Below are 21,727 nucleotides of genomic sequence, written 5' to 3' on the forward strand. Positions count from 1 at the left end.
TGGCAGACAGCTGTATGAAACATCTGTAGTATTACATGAATGATTTGTCATTTATCAATTACTTTCAACTGTCTCTTGACAGCAGTCTCAAAATAGACTCCAGTTTACCTTTAATTTCCATTTCAACTCATAGTTGAGGAAGAAGAAATGAGATTTTGCAGATTTGAAGGTGTTAATATGGTGAATGCTTTTGTGGTGTCGGGTAAAACATCCTTAGGGATTTTGTGCAGATCTTTTTCACCGATGACACTCTGAAAGTGCACAGTCTCTCTTGATGCCTTCAGAACTCAGGCATGAAAGACTGATGTAATTGCTCGCTCTAAATTTATACATGTAAAGTATCAAAACAGAGGAAACAGGCAATAGCTTTACACCTACGCATAAACTGATCTGAGGACTCGGTGAGAGCCTGTGCTACTCTGCTAGATTACAATATGTACAAAACTATATTTTTGTTAGGTAGGTGGTTACATGCTTTGGTGTGTGCGCGCGTGTTTGTATGAGAGTATGCTGATTTGGTGGACAGGTTTGTGTGTGTTTAGAGAGAGAGAGAGACACACTGAGTAAGGGTATTAATGTTCCAGTAATGGGGGTGACAGAATAGATTTAGTGTATTGGATTCGGTCGCCCTCCTTCCACCCATTCTCTCTTATGGAGGTCAGTCGCCTCTGCAGTGAACATCCATCACGGCTCAGCAGCTGGAGGCCGGTTTCCGAGTCTCCCCGGCCTGTGAGCGCTAACAGCACTGCTGCAGGACCCTCGCTGTACCAGTGGTCTCTCGCCATCTGCTGTCTCTGCTGGAAAGAAACCCTGCCAAATCAAGTTTTCTTTTAGATTTTTTTTTTTACTTACTGTTGTAGTAGGTTTAGAGTTGTGCATATGTAGCGATAGAATGATATAGTAGCCAGGTTGATAAATGTGCAATGGAGACCGAGCAATGTAACAATATTTCTGTAATTTTCTTAGAAATCTAGAAAATAAAATATTCTAATCTATTTATTTATTTGATTTTTTTCACACATTTGGTCATCCTCTAATGTTAATTCAGATCCTCTAATTCTTCAGAATTGGCATTTGTTATTTAAAATAATAATTCAAACCTATTTGCTTTTGTGCACGCTTTACCAGCCCATTTCAGTCAATTTTAGTTAGTGGCTTGTTTCGGTCTATTGAAGTTTCAGTTGTACTTCAAAATACACCCAAAATTGTGGTTATTTTGTTTGTTAGGTTCTTTGTTAGTTTGTAGGTTGGTCTGATAGTGGCTTGCTATTTCATTTGTCTTCGAAAGGCCACCAATAAGTGTGGTTAGTTTCTGTGTCCACTGTCCAGAAGTTTCCATTTTGACTAAGAATTTTTCATTTTTATTCTTTACTATTGATTGTATAAATCTTGCTTAGTTACTGATAATCTTTTGTTCTTTCATTCTTTCTTTCTTCCTAGTGTGGATAAGAAGGGTAATTTGGCTTTGATTCCTTGGGAGGAGAGCCGGCACAGAGAGCTGGACTGGTGTGAAGTACCTGAGTGCGGGTAAGATCACATTTGTGCTTGTGATGTGGTTTTTGAAATCTTTGTTTATCACTGATGACTATGTGTGTTCTTTTCTTTAGAGGAGTGGTGGAGCCCAGCCCAGTGGATGACTGTCACTTCTTATATGAAGAACAGCCAGAACTGGAGAGGTTTCGTAGTTCCAAACCCTCCATCACGCTGCTGACTGAGTGGTATCTGACCAGGGCACAGGACATAGAGAGCAATTCCCACCAGGTACACAAGTGCACACACTGACAGAAGCTGACACTCAAACACGTATCAAAGCACATGGTTTTCTTTTGCACTTTCGCTTGGGTGACAACTTACCCGGCTGAAAAACAAACAACTTACTCAAATACACATACAGATGCACATCTGACTCGGACAAGATTTGCTTCCTTCTAGAGTGACAGTTCCTGCTGTCCCAGAGGGGTGTTAGTGTGCTGAGATCAAATGATAACACTGTATCTGTCTACTGTGGGCTCCTAATGGAGAGACATCTGAACCATTATCAGCTTCTGAATCTTTCTTTCTTTCTTTCTTTCTTTCTTTCTTTCTTTCTTTCTTTCTTTCTTTCTTTCTTTCTTTCTTTCTTTCTTTCTTTCTTTCTTTCTTTCTTTCTTTCTTTCTTTCTTTCTTTCTTTCTTTCTTTCTTTCTCTGTCTGTCTCTGTCTGTCTCTGTCTGTCTGTCTGTCTGTCTGTCTGTCTGTCTTTCTTTCTTTCTTTCTTTCTTTCTTTCTTTCTTTCTTTCTTTCTTTCTTTCTTTCTTTCTTTCTTTCTTTCTGTCTGTCTGTCTGTCTGTCTGTCTGTCTGTCTGTCTGTCTGTCTTTCTTTCTTTCTTTCTTTCTTTCTTTCTTTCTTTCTTTCTTTCTGTCTGTCTGTCTGTCTGTCTGTCTGTCTGTCTGTCTGTCTGTCTGTCTGTCTGTCTGTCTGTCTGTCTTTCTTTCTTTCTTTCTGTCTTTCTGTCTGTCTGTCTGTCTGTCTGTCTGTCTGTCTGTCTGTCTGTCTTTCTTTCTTTCTTTCTTTCTTTCTTTCTTTCTTTCTTTCTTTCTTTCTTTCTTTCTTTCTTTCTTTCTTTCTTTCTTTCTTTCTGTCTGTCTGTCTGTCTGTCTGTCTGTCTGTCTGTCTGTCTGTCTGTCTGTCTGTCTGTCTGTCTGTATGTCTTTCTTTCTTTCTTTCTTTCTTTCTTTCTTTCTTTCTTTCTTTCTTTCTTTCTTTCTTTCTTTCTTTCTTTCTTTCTTTCTTTCTTTCTTTCTTTCTTTCTTTCTGTCTGTCTGTCTGTCTGTCTGTCTGTCTGTCTGTCTGTCTGTCTGTCTGTCTGTCTGTCTGTCTGTCTGTCTGTCTGTCTGTCTGTCTGTCTGTCTGTCTGTCTGTTTTTTCTACAATGGCTTTTTATTTTATTACAAGTTTTTACTGAACTACAGTGGGGTCCGATTTCTTATTTCATTTTTTTTCTTGTTTAATAATTATATATTCAGCTTAAGAATTGACTAAAACATTTAATTAAATAAATCATTCCAAAACACGAGTATTTTTTTTTCACTTGTTTTAATGATAGCTTGTCCTTGTTGTGTATTCATATTAAGCACTTTCTAGAGTAAAATGTGCATATTGCACAGAAGTCATCTATTTAGAAATATTTTATATTATTATCTAAATTTCTCGTGAATGTGAAAGCAACTCTTGACTCGTGTGCGCACTTGTTCAGGAAGTAAAGTAACCTGCACATTCATTTTAGCCAATGACGACGTCATTAGTTCAACTAAACAAATGTAAGGTATGACTATGGTTATGATTTATCTTGGATACACGCAAGAAGTCTGTATCCAAATTTCTGGTCTCGGTTTTCGGCCCTGCATCTCCAGAATAGTCTCAAACTTTTTGTCCCCACTGTATGACCATTATGACAACTATCACTCAACTGTAGGCAGAGCCTGTTTCAAGTAGTGCTGCAGAGCAGGAGATGCATCACTCTGTCAGGACAGAGGTTAAAGCAAGGAGAGAGGGCTGTTCTGAAAGAGCTTGACATGTGAAGTGAGGGAAAAAAGACGCCTGGGCTCAGATTGAAAGTACATCCAGTGTAATAAAAGAGTGTGAGATTGTTCATCCGAGGGCTGCCTGGAAGAACGGCCAAAAACGACGGAGAAATATTTGTGCATGTGGAGGTCAATACTTATGATTAACCAAAGCCAGGTGTGCGTAAACAAGCGTGTGCTGTTTGCAATCATTTGTTTGTAAGGCAAATACACATACTAGTTTTGTACCTGATTTAGTGTTTTGTGTTAAGCAGCACTCCTTGTAATGAGTGTTGTGCTGAAGGCAGCATTGCTCCCGAGGTGGTTGGCTCTTGTTAACTCCAATGTCAAGGGTTTCAGTTCCTACCAGGTGGGAAAACAGCAGCAATCATTTCCTCTATGCAGGCATCCACTATTGATTGGCTCCATGCTCTGCCTGTCAACTGGTAGAGGAATGCCAATCGTCAGCTCATGATGTGAACTGTATTGATGGGCTGCTGAGGCGGGTGGGATTTCATCGACTGGTCCTACTTTTTACGAATCTGTTAGGGGATTTTTACTTATTGCATGTCTTTTTTTTTTTGTATCTCTGTTGATTTGATCTGGCAGTTTTAATAGAGTTACACACACTCTTTTAACAGTTGTTTTAACATATACAGTATGTATATATCTATGTATATACAGTGTGTATATATATATATATATATATATATATATATATATATATATATGTGTGTGTGTATGTTTGTGTGTATATATATACATGCATACATACATGCATACATACAGTACATACTGTACATGCATACATGCATACAAACAGCTAGCATCATCATTGTTCAGTTGTGAATGTGTGTTGGGCGGCGCTTCTGTCTTTCTGTTCCTCAATAGCTGGATTGTTATGTATCTAATAGATTGCTTATGCTTTTTGATTGGTCCACACAGGTTGATTGTTCCCTGTCTCTGGTGCGTCTGGGAAAAGAGCAGAACATTCCTGGGCTGGAGGTCCTGTGCGACGATCTGGTTACCATGGAGACACTGGTGTACGAGACATCATGTGACTTGAGTCTCACACTAAAGGAGCTGCAGCAGCTTAGGGACATTGACAAGCTCCGCCTCCTCATGAAAAATGTATGTTGTGAGGCTGTGCTCTCTTTGTTGGCTGTCTACAGTCTCCTTCAACACTTGTATTATTATGTTAACAGTTACGATTTTTATGTTGCGGGTCAAATTGACCCTATTTGGATTCAATACAATTAATGAAAAATCAGGTAAAAACAGTGAACCTTTAATATTAATACTTCTCACATATTACAACAAAAATAAACATGAGAAAAAAAATATTTTTAAAACTGTATTTAAAAAAAAAAAATTACTTAAAGATTATTATAATATAATATTGAATAAAAACCTTTTTTTTGGGGGGGTCTGCGCAGCTGCGGTTAACCATGAAATTATGGGTCAAACTGACCTGCGATTGTCAGAACAAAAAGCATCAGAATTTGTGTACATGCATTCCACAACACCTCAGAGTGTCAACTTTGCAGGCATGTTCATGACCCTGAACGAGAAATTTAAATATGCTAGGTTAACCAGTATTTTCGACAACTCAAATAATACAAACCACCTTTGTTTCCCTAAGCAGGCATACATGCTTACTGTTTATTTGGTCAGCTCTATACATTAAGCAGCACTAGTGTAAATGATAGATCTGTGAGTGTGTGCAGATTTGTGTTTTCAGGGTGGTCTCTTTACGACTGCAGTAAGCACATCCAGCGGCTTGTTTGGATTTAATGCTTTCATTAAAAATGATTTAATACTCATTTGCTCGTTTAAGGGGATACACTGTGAGTGGGTGAATGGCCATCTTAGCGTCTGTTTATTAGTGATACTTTTAATGTTTTCTGAGGGAACACTCAATTCAATGAGAAATGGACATTCTGTCATCTTTTACTCACCCTCATGTCGTTCCAGAACCCTTTGACTTTCTTTCTTCTGTGGAACATAAAAGGAGATAAAAGCCGCTTTAAAATGATCTGAATGATTTGTTCATGCAAAAGAATGTCCTTTTTGAAGCTTTTTTGAGGCTCCGGTCTTAATTATTGCAATGGAAAAAAACAGTACATTCTTCAGAATGACTCCTTTTGGGTTTAGTTTAAAGGAAATCATACAGGTTTGGAATGACACAAGCTGTTCCTTTAAATCTACTTTAATGTGTTTCTACTAGTATTGGGAGTGAACAAGACACTGTTGTACATCATGATTTCTTTCTGTTTTAGTCCAGCGAGGATCGATACGTGAGGAATTTATTCCAGTGGATGGTCCCGTTTCTGCACCGCTGTGAGGGACGGCGGGTGGGCTCTGCTTCCAGTCTGCTCAAAGAGTTCCTGGTCACCCTCGCCAAAGAGAATCTCGCACTCCCACTTAAAATCTTCCAGCACTCAAAGCCAGATGTAAGCCAAACACATGTACTTGACAATCCAAACAAGGAGATATGGTACACTTTAAAAAAATGTTTTTATAGCTATTAAGCTAATTACAGAATACTAATGATTACCCCTAATCAACATCCCCTTCAACGTCCCCTTTTTTCAATTGTAAAAAAAACCTTTAATAATTATGAATTTAATGTAATTAATATGTATTATATTTATTATAAATTGAATGTAATTAATATGTATTATATTTATTATAAATTAATAAGTCGATTACCCCAGTTTCAATTCAAAGAATATATTGTATGCATAGAAATGGTTTAGAAATTATAAATAATAATAACATTTATGTTTATTATAGATTGATTGTAAATGCTATTATTATTTATCATTTCTATTATTTCATCTATTTATAACTTATTATAAATTAATGATGATTTATTTAATAATAAAACCAAAATAAATAAGAAATCTTTTTTTTTTAAATTAAATACAGTAAATAAACATTAAATTATTAATATTAAAAAATATATATTACTAATAGTTATTATTGTGGCAAAAATCAATGATAATTAAAAATCATTCTGTATACTAGTTAATAATTATTAAAACTGCTTTGTATCCCTAATAGACTTATAGACATTTTGGACACTTTTAGGAGCTATGAAGACAGTATCAGAAATATGCACCACACAAATATAGAAAAACAAATACACACATTGTCACACTATTGTGTACTCATCTGATTTACTATTGAAAGTCAGTAGTGTGGCTCTGCTTCCTCCATGATAAATTGCTTGTGCTTTTCCTCATTTATAAGTCTCTTTAGATTAAAGTGGCTGATAAATGAATAAATGCATGTAATTTAATGTCACACACAGAGATACACTCATAAAAGAGGGATGCAGTGAAATGATTAGAGGAAAAGCCATTCCAATTCTGAGTCCAAAGCAACAAAAGACCTTCAGACACACACGTACATGCTGTCACACACGGCCATGATACAAATTTATGGCCTGTTTACACATCTGAGGCATCAATTTCCCTCACAGGAAATTAATAAAAGCGGTTCGAGAGAAATCAGGTGTATGAGATTGTACATGTGTGTTTCTTTTTATGTTTGTGTGCGTCTATGAATCAGCCTTGCTCATTCAATGTTGTGTGAAATGAAATCCAATCTAATCCACACTAACATGATTTTTAGTGTGCTTGTGTGTGCATCTGTGCGTGAGTTACTGTTGTCTGAGAGGAGACGGGATGAAATGGCTCTATATTAACACATACAGTATGAAGGTCATTTATACAAGGTTATGTTCTGTTATATAGGCTTACAAGTCGTTAGTTGTCTCTAAGACTCCCTATATAGCATTTCTGAGTGTCATAAAGACATTAAAATATGCCAATGATGCTCAGAATTGCTGTCTATGTAGGTTCTTTACTAGGTTTAATAATAAATAATTTACACTTAACAATGATTATGATGACAGTGTGTGTTTATTTACCTGCAGTGTCATCCCAAAATCCTTGGAGATTCAGATCTGCTTATGTCCGTGGCACTGGAGTGTATCTACAACTGTGAGAGAGATGACCAGCTTGCACTCTGCTATGATATACTGGAATGTCTACCACAGAGAGGATATGGGTGAGCAAACCTCCATCACACAACTTGGAATAATATACACTAAATGTCAAAAGTATGGGTTCATAAATATATATTTGCATGAAATTGATCCTTTTTTTCAGCAAGTATGGCTTAAATTGATCAAATTATAAATGCCTGTATTGTCATTGGTACAAAAGATTTCCATTTCGAATATATGCTGTTCTTTTTAACGTTCTATTCCTCTCAACCATTATCAACTAATAATAATAAGAAATGTTTCTTGAGCACCAAATCAGCAGGAGAATGATAGTGGCTAAAAATTCAGCTTTGCCAATAAATTATGTTTTAATATGTATTAAAATGCGTGTTGTTAATCGATTAACAAAAAAATAATAAACTAATTCATTGCAAATGTTTTCTGCAATGAATCGCGATTAATTGTGATTAATAAAACCTAACATTAAAGTTTTTAAATATATTTTTATATTGTAATAAATTTCACATTTAATCTCCAAATTAACGTAGAAACAACATAAAGACAGTAGATTATGTTTTTAATATTTGTTTAATGTCATCTTTTTATGAAATAAGGCATCACCCATACCAATGCTGATGTCTCTATGAAATAGATTTCTTCCCCTCAATATTAGCCCTTAATTATAGGCATTCAGCATTACAGTATAATTGAAAGCTATCATTTTTTTAAATTCATTTATTTACATCATTTATTAGGCTTTAAATAATATAACAACTTTTAATTTAACTGAACTTAAAACAATCTTCACAAAAATCCATTATAATAAATGCCACATTTAGTTGTGCCCTTCAATATATCAGGGCTCAATTTTTTCTTTTGGCCCAGTACATTTAAGACTTCATTTAACTGTGCTTGCGAGGATATTCAACCAAACGGCTTTTTTGCATAATTTTGTGTGTTTTTGTCCATTCAAGCACTGTCTGAAGCGGCTTTCTGTGTGCACGAGTGTGTGTGTGTGACAGACAAGAGATTCACAGACGCGCTCGCAAGTGGTAACGCACTTGCCTTCTCTTTTGTGTCTTATCACCCGTTAATTGTTTAAAAGCATTTGCTTGAATAGAGCGTGATCATATATTATAACTCTAGACAAATGGGGAAAAAACCCGATGCTGTATTAATTGCGTTAAATATATATATATATAACGCGTTAAATTGAAAAAATACATCGCATACGTTAACGCGACAATTTTGACAGCAGTAATTGTTTTAGACTGTAATTTTGATTAAATAAATACAGCCTTGGTGACCATAAGAATCTTCTTTCAAAAACATAAAAAAAATCTTAATGACTCCAACCTTTTAAATGGTAGTGTATTTTTTGTCTTATATTCATTTTTAGTTTATTTTTAATTACATTTCTTCTTATTATTATTATCATTATCATTATTGTTTATATATATATATATATATATATATATATATATAAAACACCGCTTGATTTAGGCCTCGAGGTCTGAGGCTATTGGTCCCGCCTGGCATGTTGTTATCTCTGGCACGAACTGGCCCGACAGTGGAAAAGCGGCTAGTGTTATTATATAAGCGGCAGTTGCTTGAATGGTGGGTTCATTATTATTCTTAATGAAAAACGCAACAAAACAGGACAATGACAAACTCGCTTAAATAGGTGCTTTTACGTTTAGCTTTGAAACCAAATCTTCCGCCATCATCTTGTCGAGTGTGAGACGAAATAGGCGAAGTGGGGTGAAACTCCTTCTGCTGATCTGTGCTGCGACTCTAGTTCTAATTGAGCAGACACGTTCAGTTTTTAATTCTAGTGTCTGTTCTCTTATAGTAATAAAAATCATTTAGTTCAGTTAAAGTTCAAAACTGCGGTGCCACGGTGGGCAAGTGATGTAACCGGTGTTGCGGCTGAACACCATGTAACAGCGAATATCGCAGCAAGCCTAGTGCATTGTATCAAATGATTAATTAAACTAAAGTAGTTAAAGACACTTCATATAAAGTGGGTCCAAAGCTGGCCATTGAAATCAACCACTTGCGGCCGGGCCCCTTAACTTCAAAACTTGTTCTGGCAGTGCTTTCACACAAACCCTGTCAAAACCACACACACACAATTAGCATGTGTGCACAGTTGTCAGTAAGCCCCTGATTAGCTCATTATTAGCACAGCATGTGTCTTTCTGCCTTCAAAGTGTGAACCCTTAAAACCTCTCAGCGTTCCTTATTATATTCCTGCTGTCTTTAGACTCTTGGAGAGTGAGAGGCCTGTCACTCGACTGCATACATTGATATTAAATATAAATGTCTGCAGTCTTTGGAATGCAGATGAAGTGTTAGCTTATGTGCAAAGGGTTGATGGTTTTTTTTAGCACTCAGTTCTCTCGTGGGGCAACATAAAAACACATTTACACCAAAAATAATGTGATATGCGAAATTTGACATCAGTTATATCCTGAGGGTTCGGCATTGTTATGCTAAAAACAATTTTGATGCATTCTACAAATGCCATCTTCCTTTTTCTCATTCTCACTTTCACTCCGTCTGTTGTTGGAAAATCTCACTGTACCTTTGCAAAGACCCTAATGTGTTTTTACACTCCCATTGTTGTCCAGGGATCAATACTTTAGGGCTATTCCAGAGCCCTTCTTATTATGTTTCGCTGCTTCTGGAGAAAAGAGTGTGTTTTTGTGAATGCTTTTCAGGTGTGGGATTGGGATATGAATTGGATTACTTGGAATAAAACTAAAATACAAAAATCTTTTTAGTGAAACTTGGTAAGTGCCTTGGAAAATAGAGAAATTGTGCAATCAGTTTTGTCAGCAACAAGTTTTTTGAGCTTCAGACATCATCTCCACGGCAACCGGACTGTCAAGCAGAATTGCACATGATTTCTGCTCAGGTTCAGATAAGGGGCACAGCTTAAAAAAAACACAACTTGTAAACACAAACCTGAAAAATGGCAGTTGCTTGGCTGCTAAAATATCTGCGATCAGTTAACGAAATATGTTTAAATAAGCTTAAATGGGGCTTGCAAACATTTTTATTTAGTCAGGATACACTGCTACTTTTGAATGGCTGTCAGTGAAGAAAGATGGTTTTTGGGTCCAGATGGTGTTGTACAACATTTACCAGCAGGCACTAAATGGACCATGCTATTGTCGTGTGTGTTGACCTTGTCTTGGGATCAAATACAAAAAAGTATTGAGAATTCATAGAGGCATCTATAACCAATGAGCTTAATTACAAATAACAAATAACCAGCGTTACTGACATACCGACGCACTGGCATGGTGACATTATCGCATAATGGAAGGTTTCAAATCTTGAAAGTGACTTGTTTAATGCAGTCTGTGTGTGTGTAGACAGTGAATCTTTGATCTTGTTTTCTTTTCTCTCTTCTCAGACCTGAGACAGACACTACAAAGGCCTTGCATGACCAGGTGGACACTCTTGAGAAACACTTGAGGTAAGAAGAGACAGAATGAGTCAAGTCAAATTTATTGGTCTAGCACTTTTCACAATACACATGGTTTCAAAGCAGCTTTACAGAAAGTCATACTGTTAGGTCTGTAACGCCTTAATGTTTAACATGGCATTATGTGTTATACCACAGTGTCTCAGGCTCATGGCTGAACATTCAATGTAATCTAAGTCTCAGTGCAATGGATTTAGCATCTATAGTTTTCACTGGATGATCAAGTTATGAAATTATTATTAAACATTATGAGGAATCAATTTTTTTATACACTACAGTTAAAAATGTGGGGGTCAGTCAGATTTTTAAAAAATGTTTCAATGTTCACCAAAGCTGCATTTATTTGATGAATAATACAGATAAAACGGTAATAGTGTGGAATAGTATTGCAAAAATAAAGTATTCTATTTTATTACAGGGCTCTAGGCTGTAACTAAATGGTCGCTTTTTGTGACTTTTTATTTTTTCTGTTTGTGCGACTGAATTTTGTTTTTAATTTGTTAATTATTTGCTAGTTTAATATAGCTTTGAAAATATAAAGCCCTGTTTGGACGGTAATTATTTCTCATTGGGTCGTAAGGTATTTTCAACATTTACAGGGGTTAGTTGTTGAAACCAACTAACCCGTGTAAAAATTTACCCGTGTAAAAATCCCCGGCCGAATTACCCACTGTTTTTTGACAAACACCAAGGTCGTGTGGTGATTTAATTGCCGTCCGAATCCACATCTCTGAGTTTACAAGAAGAGATCACTTAAATTCACTGTTTAAATCCTTTTTGATCACTGCCGAGCACCGTACGTACCATAACCTCAGCGAACAAAAAGGAGAAAGAGAAAAAAGCAATTTTCTCTAGCATAATCTTCCTATTATTAAATTAAATACGAATTTATTCGTATTATTCCAAGCATATGACATTTTATTTTCAGCAGACAATCATGCGACTGACCAATTGAGTGGGTCGTGGTGTTACAAAACTCACTCCTCCACCATCAATAAATCGCCATCTGAATGCATGAGTTTTATCACTGAGGTGCCATGCAAATTTATTTTTTACAGACATCCACATGAGAAACACTGTCCAAATAGGGCTAAAGACTGTATTGCATAGCTTACATTATTATTTCAATAATGGTGGATGTGAATTTCAAGTTGTGTGCAGACAAAAAGGCGAGACATTCCATTTGACCTAAGTTGATTTAATGATTTTCATTATGGCATTGGATTCATCACTCAATTGTGAGCACAGTAGCTTATCAATAACGTAACCAGTCTGTTTCAATACATTGAGACAGATTGGCTACATTACCTTGTATTCCAGAGTACGCTATATTTATTATTTATGTGTTTGAATGAGACTGCAAAATTTGCATATTAACTCACGGAAATACATTGTAATTCTTTCTAGATGGGATTATTGTGATGTATGTGTGTTTTCTGGTAGGGTACTTCTACACATCTGCAAAGGCCCAGTCAAGGGACTTATGAGGGTCTTAAAGGGATACTTTACCCCCCCAAAAAATGATGTCATTAATTCCTCAACCTCATGTCATTTCAAAGCCATAAGACTTTTGTTCATCTTTGGAACACAAATGAAGATCTTATTGATGGAATCTGAGAGCTTTCTCTCCATTGACAGCTACGCAACTACCACTTTGACGCTTAAAAAAGTTCATAAAGAGATCGTAAAACTAATCCATTTGAATTGAGAGTTTTAGTCTAAAAACGATCGCTTCATATGATGAACAGATTGAATTTAGGCTTTTTTTTCCCACATAGAAACATTCATCAACTCACACAACAGTTGTGGTAACCGGAAGTTCAAGCATGTTCGTTTGACGTGCGAGAACCAATGGGGTTATTTCTCGTGTGTTACGCGGCACATTTGAGCTTCCGCAAGAACCAATGAGGTTTGTTCTGGCGCTTCAAGCAGATTCGGTTGAGCGTCTGTTTATGTTCAACGGTCAATGTTTAAATGATGTTAATCTAAATACAGCATTGTGTATGTTTCTCACGGCCCTTCAGCAATCAAAGGTAATGGAAAAGAAAGGAACATTTGTGTCTAGCTGGTACTGGATTGTTTTGATTTGATCAGAGGTGGTACTTAACCAGAAAAGTTTGAGACCCGCTGGTGTAGTCAGTATTCGGTGTGTAATGGTGTTAGCTTCAGCACGATGTCAAGAGACTTTCTCTTCAACTGAGAATAGCTGTCATCGTGGGAAGAAAGGATGGGAAATTGGAAATTTTGTCTCTGCTCACGTCCTTCATGACATCTCCCTCATGAAGCGCATGAGAGAACAGAGGCATTTTACGCATTCATGCATATACGGTCAAAAACCTGCTGATGTGTACACTCATTTACTCATTTACCCATTTACCATTCACTTCATAGACAATGTCAGTTAGTTTGCTATATTAGAAAAGATGGAGCATAAATGAGTTTTTCCGAACACAGCTTGAGACCATATTGCACACTTTGTGTGACGTTACATACGTAACGCTTCCTGAATGACAATTGAAATTCAGTCTGGGTGTTCAGACAAAGACACATTAAAAAGATTTATAAAGATTCGACTTAATTTTTATGTATTTTTTGTGCAGACTACAACCCCCCCACCAAAAAAAACGAACCTTGCCCGTCTGAACAAAGCATCTGTGTGTGTGTGTTGTATGCTGCACATTGTTTGCATGTATTTCTGTTTTTTTTTTTTTCTCCTTGTGCCTGTTTGCGTGTGTGTCAATCTCAACTCAGGTGACGTGATCAGCCTGTAATGGCTCCGTAGAGACACATTCCTTTGGATCTATTAGAATTCTGTCGGAGGAAAGGATGATGAAAGTCTCTCTCACAGATATTTATGACTGGCCTGGGAGGGCGCAGTCACTACAGCCTTAATTTCACCCTTTTCCCCTTGTTTGCTCTCTATTTTATCACTCGTTTTTTCGTCTCTCAAGATTTACCCTTTCCCCTCTCTGTATCTGAATTGTTTCTTTGCCAATGTTTTCTTTTATCTCCGTGCTCTCTGCTCCCTGTTTTAATGTTAAAATGGCAAATCAAACCAGGATTTTCTGTTCACAACGACTAGACATTACAAAAAATTGGCTTTAGAAGGCAATATATTGATTGTTTTATTCACATGTCATTGGACATGCACTTGAGCATTTACTGTGTCCTGCAGTACACAGTTTGCCACTTTAAATCTTGCATGAATTACAAAATACATGTCTTTAATTAATTATAGTGAATGAACACATTAACCCTCTGGTACTCTTTGTGTGTCGGTCAAAAATTACAGATTTTTTTATTATTATTTCAATGAAATGATTGTTTTTTATTAAATATTTTGTATGTTTAGGGGATTTTATGGTACTAAATTATATTTACGCTGTATTTATAATCCATTTATTCACTTTTTGAGCATAGACCTGAAAATAAATTTCCAATTTAAACTGATTAAACATTAGATTATTGCTGAAGTGAAAAAAGTTTCAAAAAGTGAACTTAAAAAAGTTTGGGTTAGGGTTTGTTATGAGAAATGCACAAAAATACTATTTTCAATTTTCATATGAAATATATATTTTCAAAAACATGTTTTACTCTAAAACTGCAAGAAAATCAAAGCCCTAAACCTAAACAAGTTGTGTTCCAAATTTGAGGTTGATATCTCAAAAAATGAGCTTTCAGTAAGATTTTGTTTGGCCGCAGTACCAAAAGTTTTCACTAGATGAAATTCGTCTCCCATTCATTTCAAAAATGACTGGAAGCTCTTTTGTGTGTGTGTGTGTGTTCACATAGTGTGCCAAAACAATTCCAATAAAGTAAAAAATAATTAAAGAAAAAAAAAAACGTAAAATTTTTCAGTCAAAAATGACAGAAGACCACCAATCTAAACATAATGGAATTTATTATTAATATATTGTAGTATATCATATGATAATATATTAAAGAGGCCATATTATGCACTTTTGGTGTCTACTAGAATAGGTTTTCATGCTTGAATGTTCAAAAATGTCATTTTTCACAGTTTACATTATTGCTCCACCTCTCTTCCAGTCTGTTAGTAACGTTCCTTTTAATTCCCGACTCTATGAAGCCCCTTCTTAAAAGCACAATGCGCTCTGATTGGTCGGCTGGACCAGTGTGTTGTGGTCAACCGCACAGAACGTGTCAACTGTATCGAACGCATTTCGGAAATGTCACGCCTCTTACCGTAAGCACAAGTTTCAACCAAGCGTGCCACACAAGCCCTGAAAAGTGAAGCCAAAACGTCTCGATCACCCCCCGGTGGCCGGTCCCAGTATAGGTCATAAACCCCGCCTCCCCATGTTATTCAACGGCACGTGAGACCAACTAAACAATTAAATTACACTTCAAATATCGTTTTTCCAAAGATGGTTTCTGTCATTCACTGTAGTTTTTATCACGCTGATGTAATTTCAAGTGTTTGTTTTTAAAATAAGTTTGTTTTTAGTTAGTTATTTGATGCGGTGGTGTGACGTCATGATTGACAGCTGTGATTGACAGGTTCTCTGAGCGAAGTAGTCACTGAAGCACCAACAGACTTTTTTTCGGGATCTTCGGATGACTGAGGAGATTGGAGCTTTAAATTTAATATCTAAATTTCTATAACTAATTTAAAAAAAGTGCAGGAGCGTGTGCTTATGATTGATTCAGCGAGAGTGAGGGCGGGGCCTTGATTTCGCGGCTTTACTTCCTGCTCACCACTGCGCATAGGTGCGTTCCATTTGACAGGGTCCCTACGCAGTGTTCACTGCTCCCTACTCCCTGAACACGGTAGATCAGTTGAAGTGGACTTCGCTGACAATAATCACTCATTTGGAATGCCCTGCAACGTAATCAAAGAAAGGCAAAAACAGGGTCGCGCAGATTATGGTATAACTTAATTAAATTTTGTAATTTACTTTCCTTTCTAATTTAAAATATTATAGGCCTATAGATACATTCATCACCCCAACCGTTCATAAATACTCTAGTTTGTATAATAATAACAATCTTTATGAATACTCAATGCATCCGTTAACTCAGAGCCGTTAGAAATGTAAATTTAACATCTCTTCCAACGGCTCTGCTCTATGGTTAGTTCCGACTGGTGACGCGGTGCACAATGACAGTTGGTTGATTTTCGCTTTCCACTTCCTGTGAAGTGATCTATCGATGTTCCCTTATTCTTTTTTTACAGTCTATGGTTTCAACACAGTACTAACGCAACTCAACCAGGCCTCGCCCCCTTGTTTTGCATATGTCTTGCGCAGGAATTATTTAAATGAGGGATATGATGTGTACATTCCTTGAATAACCCTCAAAACTACAATCGGGGTGTTTCAGGGAGTTCAGAAACAGAATATGCTTTGAATTACAGAAAAATGTGGTTAATTAAAGGTTCTCTAAGCGATCCTGGGTGACGTCACTTCTTGTTGACGTTCGAACTATTGTCAAACAAAACGGAGGCTAGCTAGACCCCCAAACCACACCCCCAAACCCTTCTTGTCGGTCATTGGCTGGAACAGTTTATGTTTCGTGGAGCGGGTCGCCGCAGTTTGTTTTTGTTGCTGTTTTTGGAGCCTGGACTGTCTACAGAGATCGCGTTTCTTTACAGTGTGTTCAGGGGACAGGCAGCCAGCGGTTAGTGAGGAGATGTTTGCTGTATGTGACAAAAAATTTTTGGCCTAAAAAACGCGTGACATCGCTTAGAGCACCTTTAAATAAAAATAATCAAAATAAAATTGAAAAGTAAAACAGTTTTCTTGTTCAAGCAGCTATTTTTGGAGCAGGTCATGATCATTGGAGAAGACTTAAAGAGCTAAAGACAGATGGAGAGAGGAGAGAGAGGGAAGTGCAAAAATTGAACAAAAAATAAATAAATCTGGCCCCAGCAGATTGTAGAGAGAAAGAAAGGGACACGAGGGAAGAAGTGTGAGACGGGAAGAAAGGAAGGAAACAGAAAACATCTGTGCAGAGGTTCATTCAGACACCTCTTTCTGTTCTTGGCTTCTCTGAGCAGCTGTTAGCATAGCTGTGATTAAGCATGGCTTCTGGTGTAGTTTGCCATGATGGTCCTCAACTGGTGGGTTAAAAAATAAATAAAAAAAATGGGTGCATATTGGATATCAAAACCGTCTCAACTTTTAAGGTAGAGAAAATCTTTTGGTATGTATGTCAAAGGTTATGCATCCAATTAAACTGATATTTTGCTGCAAAATCTGTCATCTGTCACTTGGTGGTATCCAGTCCAGTTATGTAGATGCTATTATTCTTACAAAAAAAAATGAAAGGAGTGAGTGATGGGAGGCGGGTTTGTGTGTCAACTCACTGTCGTAGCGACGAGAGAGCGAGAAAGCGCAGCTGGTATCGTGTATCTATTCTGCGGAAAATGAGCATTGGAAGCGTTTCAGATATTTCCGTATCCATATGTATCGAAAAATCTAAATTTTTGCGACACTTAGTTTATTATTTTTATGACTTTTTAAAAAACTACAATTGAAAAATTTATATATTATATATAATATTCAACCCGTCAAAGTGGCTAGTAGGAATCCACTGCTGAAATCCACCCGCATTTGGCGGGTATTAATGTAAAGCACTGACTTTGAAATATCAAATAAAATATAAGACAGTTATTTTTAATTGTAAAAAATATTTCATAATATTACTGTTTTAACTGTATTTTTGATCAAATAAATGCAGACTTGGTGACCATAGGAGACTTCTTACAAAAACATGAAATAATCTTACTGACCCCAAACTCATGAATGATAGTGTGAAGAGTGAGGGCTTGCACACACAAGGATTTTTTTTTTTTTGATAATGAAGCTTTCAGTGCACACATATAAATACAACAAGAAGAAGACATGATAATAAAAATAAAGAATAAAAAAATTAAAAAAAACTATAAGGACAAGTCAAGTCAGAATAAACATATTTACAGATTATCAACCTATTTACAGTTGTGGATATGAAAAAATAGGAGTGAATTTGTAAAATATTGCACTAAAAGTGGAGCCATATTCGTATAGCATTGGGTTATAGGGCTTCACAAGTTCACACACTAGTCTGTTTTTAGAATTTAAGCACTTTTAATTTAGTCACGCTTTTTTCGGTCACTCTCTCCAGCGTTGCTGAGGTGTTAGAGAAACAAGGTCTCCAAAAGCCCATCTCATTCGTGAGGAACAGTCAGAGCAGCAAAGAGGAAGCTCACCAGCTGATGGTCCGACTCACTCGACACACAGGACGCAAGTACGACACACTCACACACACACAACCACCTTAACATTTCCCCGAGCGCTCATGTGCACCTGTCTCACTGTCTGTTGTTTGCTTAGAAACCCTCCTGTGAGTGAGACAGTGTGGAGAAGTTTACTTCAGGATCTCCTGGACATGCAGCAGAATGTTTATACCTGTCTAGAGCCAGAAACTTGCCATCAGGTAAACTTCCCATCCATATAATATAATATGATATATGTGTTATTATATTATATAATTTATGCTTAAATTATATTGTATTTTATTTATTAATCTTACTGTTGAGCTATTTTGTTTTACTGTTCTATACATTATGATCCTTACTGCAGCATTTGAGATATTTTTGAGTTCCTGCGATCTTTCCACTCTACTTTTCACAGTTTCCTTCTACCTCCAACATTAGCTATCCTTTCGTTCCCGTCTTTTGTTGCTCGCCCTGGTTTTCATCTGTAAGTGTATGACTGTATATCCGTATGTGTGTGAAAGTGTCTCACACACTAAGCATTATTCTGATGCTGACGGTGGGCTTTGTCTGTTTGCTCTATAATTTAGCGGCATTCTCTTACGAGGCTGCGTTCCGTCACTATCGATTTCTTCATCACAATCAAGAGCAGAACCTGCTGTCAGGAGTTCATCCTCAATTCTGCTGCTCACCCCCCTCGACTAGAAAGAAAAAAAGATTATTAAAAAAAACCCACCAACAACAAAAGAGAATTATCCTTCGACCTGTTCTCTTTTTGAATTGCTCCTACCCAGTTCCTGTCAGTACGGGCTCCTGCACTGTATTTTTCTCCAAGCTGCTGAAAGACGGTCCCAGACGAGCAGTAAATTGAAAGTTCGGAGAGCAAAATGAAAGAACTTGAATGTAGTTTTATGGAATTGGCATTCTCACCATTTCCCTTCTGCGTCTGGGTCCATTTGACGGAGTGCAGCAGAGTTGCTTTGAAATCGCCTCAATAGCTAAACAGCTAATGAACTTACACAAACCTCAGCAACCAGCTCTAAACTGTCTCACTTCTGTGGGTGTGCATTAGGAATGGCTCATTGGCTCGCAGACCGAGCAGGGGCGGATATTTCATTTTGTGCGGTGTTGGGAGTTAACCGTGTTATGTTTATAGGTGCAATGTGCTCTGCAGATATTGGATTCTGTAATGCAGACAGATTAAAGCACTTGCAGATTATATTTCTAAAGACCATATGAAACTCCAAGGGCCACGGTGTATGACATTCTGCTTTCGCAACACACACACTTTTTGAGGTCTTAATATTTTTCCCCAGTAATGCTACTTTATTTAGCTGATTTCAATTTGATTGTTCACTAAATGAACTACAATCCCTTGAAACATTGCAAATTACTTAATTATGATAGAAAGATATGAAACTATAAATGCAGTTGTTATTTTTCTACGTTTATTACAAAATATTTCGATATTTACAAATTCAAAAGTTCATAAGTTTGTAGTCGGTGTGTTGTGGTTGTTAAAAGAAGTATTTTATGCTCACCCAGGCTGTATTTATTTAATCAAACAATTGGGTAAAATATTGTGAAATGTTATTTCAATTTAAAATAACTGTTTTCTATTTTAATATATTCTAAAATGTAATGTTTTCCTGTGATGCAAAGCTGAATTTTCAGCATCATTACTCCAGTCTTCAGTGTCACATGATCATTCAGAAATCATTTTAATATGCTGATTTGGTGCTTAAGAAACATTTCTTATTATTATCAGCGTTGAAAATAGTTCTGCTGCTTAATATTTCCGTGGAAACTGTGATACATTTTTGCAGGACATTTTTGATGAAATAGAAAGTTCAAAAGAACAGCTGTTATTTGACCCCAAAGTAGTTTTTTTTTATATATATATTTTTATATATAACTTTTTAATAGTTTTTTTTTTTTTTTTTTTGAGATTCTCTGAGTTTCACTGCAGGGTTGTGGTTAGTGTAATTATTAACTAGGAATTGCACAGTTAAACACGATTTAAAAAAAAAGTTGAGATAATGTGGATGGATGACTTACCAGAAGTGTATCCAAGTTCTTAACAGATTCGTAGCTCACAGTATGTATGTCATTATAGTTCAATGTTGATTTAAATGATGTGTTATTGATTGTCACCAATATAGAGTGCAACTGTTTGCCTCCTGAAGTAAAAATCCTATTAATTTTCTTCATTGGGGAATTGGTGGTCAATATAAATGATTAAAAAACAGTTCCCCTAGCCTAGACAATAAACTGTATTTTTATTTTAAGAATCCGCCAGTTGCACCCTATAACAGTGACATTCAATAAACAATATTCAAGAATAAAGATGCTCTTAACATCACCACACAACAAATAATGTTTAGTGGATTTTGTGGGAAGAACAGAATGAGTAATGAGAGAATTAGTTATATCTATTATTTATTAATTTGTTATTTTTTGGATTATATGTTTTAATGAGGGAACTTTGAACAGTGTTTTAGTTTGAACACCACACAAATAGGCCTAACCACACAAAATGCTGATTTCTTACTCTGCCTACATGTATCTGAAGGCATTGAAATGACACAAACACCACAGCTGTTGCACTTAGATGCTCATGAGATTGTGTTGTCATTGAAAGAGAGCAGTTTCTGATATTTCTCCTGTAGTGATTGTCTCTCGCCGGCAGTTGACTACAGACAGGTGATTAATTGCCACCTGAACGCCTACTTCCCCTGGGTCCCTGCTACATGGCACTGATCTCTTTCTCTCTCTTTCTCTGTCTAACTCTGTCTCTCTTGTACATGCAGGTGTTTGTGGAGAGTTTGTTATGTTCGGGACGAGAGGAAAATGTCCATCTGGCGGGTCAGCTGATGCACTGCAGCGCCGTGTCAGAGGACACTCCGGTCAGTGTTTCGTTCCGTGGTAAAGCTCACGCCCGTGTGTCTTATAGCCGCAGCGTGGAGCTGGTTCTGGCTGCCGCCCGTGAATACTTCAACTCTTCTGCAACCCTCAGTGACCCCTGCATGAACCTGGCAAGGTATGACGTCCCATGATTTGATCTGATTTATTTTGTGCTACTTCAGTCTATTTGAACCAGCACAAAATAAAGCTCAGCATCTTTATAACTAAGATTTTGATATTCCAGTGGTTTACAGAGCATGAAGTCAGGGGAGAGTGGAAGACTTTCCTAGTTTTCAAGCCTCATTCACTTTACGCATTGAAACCTTCAATTTTTGTGAATAATGATTCAAAGTTTGGTCTAATTTTAAATTTAAAAATACAAATTCTATTCATATATAAAAACTATTCATTTAATATTTCTCATGTAAAGCAGAGCAACTCATTTTTTTATATATAGTTATTATTATTAATAATTGTATATAATATTAATAAAGGTATTATTGTATTGTAGAAAAATAACTCATTTTAATGAAACAAAAATGGATCTTACA

The 21,727-nt window shown here is 36.6% G+C and overlaps 1 protein-coding gene across 2 annotated transcripts in view; it reads left to right on the forward strand.

The window, feature by feature from the left end:
* Nucleotides 1-21,727, forward strand: part of nbas (NBAS subunit of NRZ tethering complex) — a 256,303-nt gene that overhangs the window by 41,411 nt on the left and 193,165 nt on the right. For both annotated transcript variants that reach the window (XM_056269320.1, XM_056269321.1), the window contains exons 22-30: nucleotides 1,441-1,527; nucleotides 1,608-1,761; nucleotides 4,488-4,673; nucleotides 5,822-5,995; nucleotides 7,486-7,619; nucleotides 10,982-11,044; nucleotides 18,182-18,304; nucleotides 18,391-18,493; nucleotides 21,083-21,312. In XM_056269320.1, the coding sequence (XP_056125295.1) occupies nucleotides 1,441-1,527; nucleotides 1,608-1,761; nucleotides 4,488-4,673; nucleotides 5,822-5,995; nucleotides 7,486-7,619; nucleotides 10,982-11,044; nucleotides 18,182-18,304; nucleotides 18,391-18,493; nucleotides 21,083-21,312 (1,254 nt within the window). The remainder of the gene's footprint in view (nucleotides 1-1,440; nucleotides 1,528-1,607; nucleotides 1,762-4,487; nucleotides 4,674-5,821; nucleotides 5,996-7,485; nucleotides 7,620-10,981; nucleotides 11,045-18,181; nucleotides 18,305-18,390; nucleotides 18,494-21,082; nucleotides 21,313-21,727) is intronic.

Source organism: Rhinichthys klamathensis, unplaced genomic scaffold (genome assembly GCF_029890125.1).
Source record: "Rhinichthys klamathensis goyatoka isolate OS25496 unplaced genomic scaffold, OSU_Roscu_1.1 h1tg000281l_1, whole genome shotgun sequence".
Classification (NCBI taxonomy): domain Eukaryota; kingdom Metazoa; phylum Chordata; class Actinopteri; order Cypriniformes; family Leuciscidae; genus Rhinichthys; species Rhinichthys klamathensis.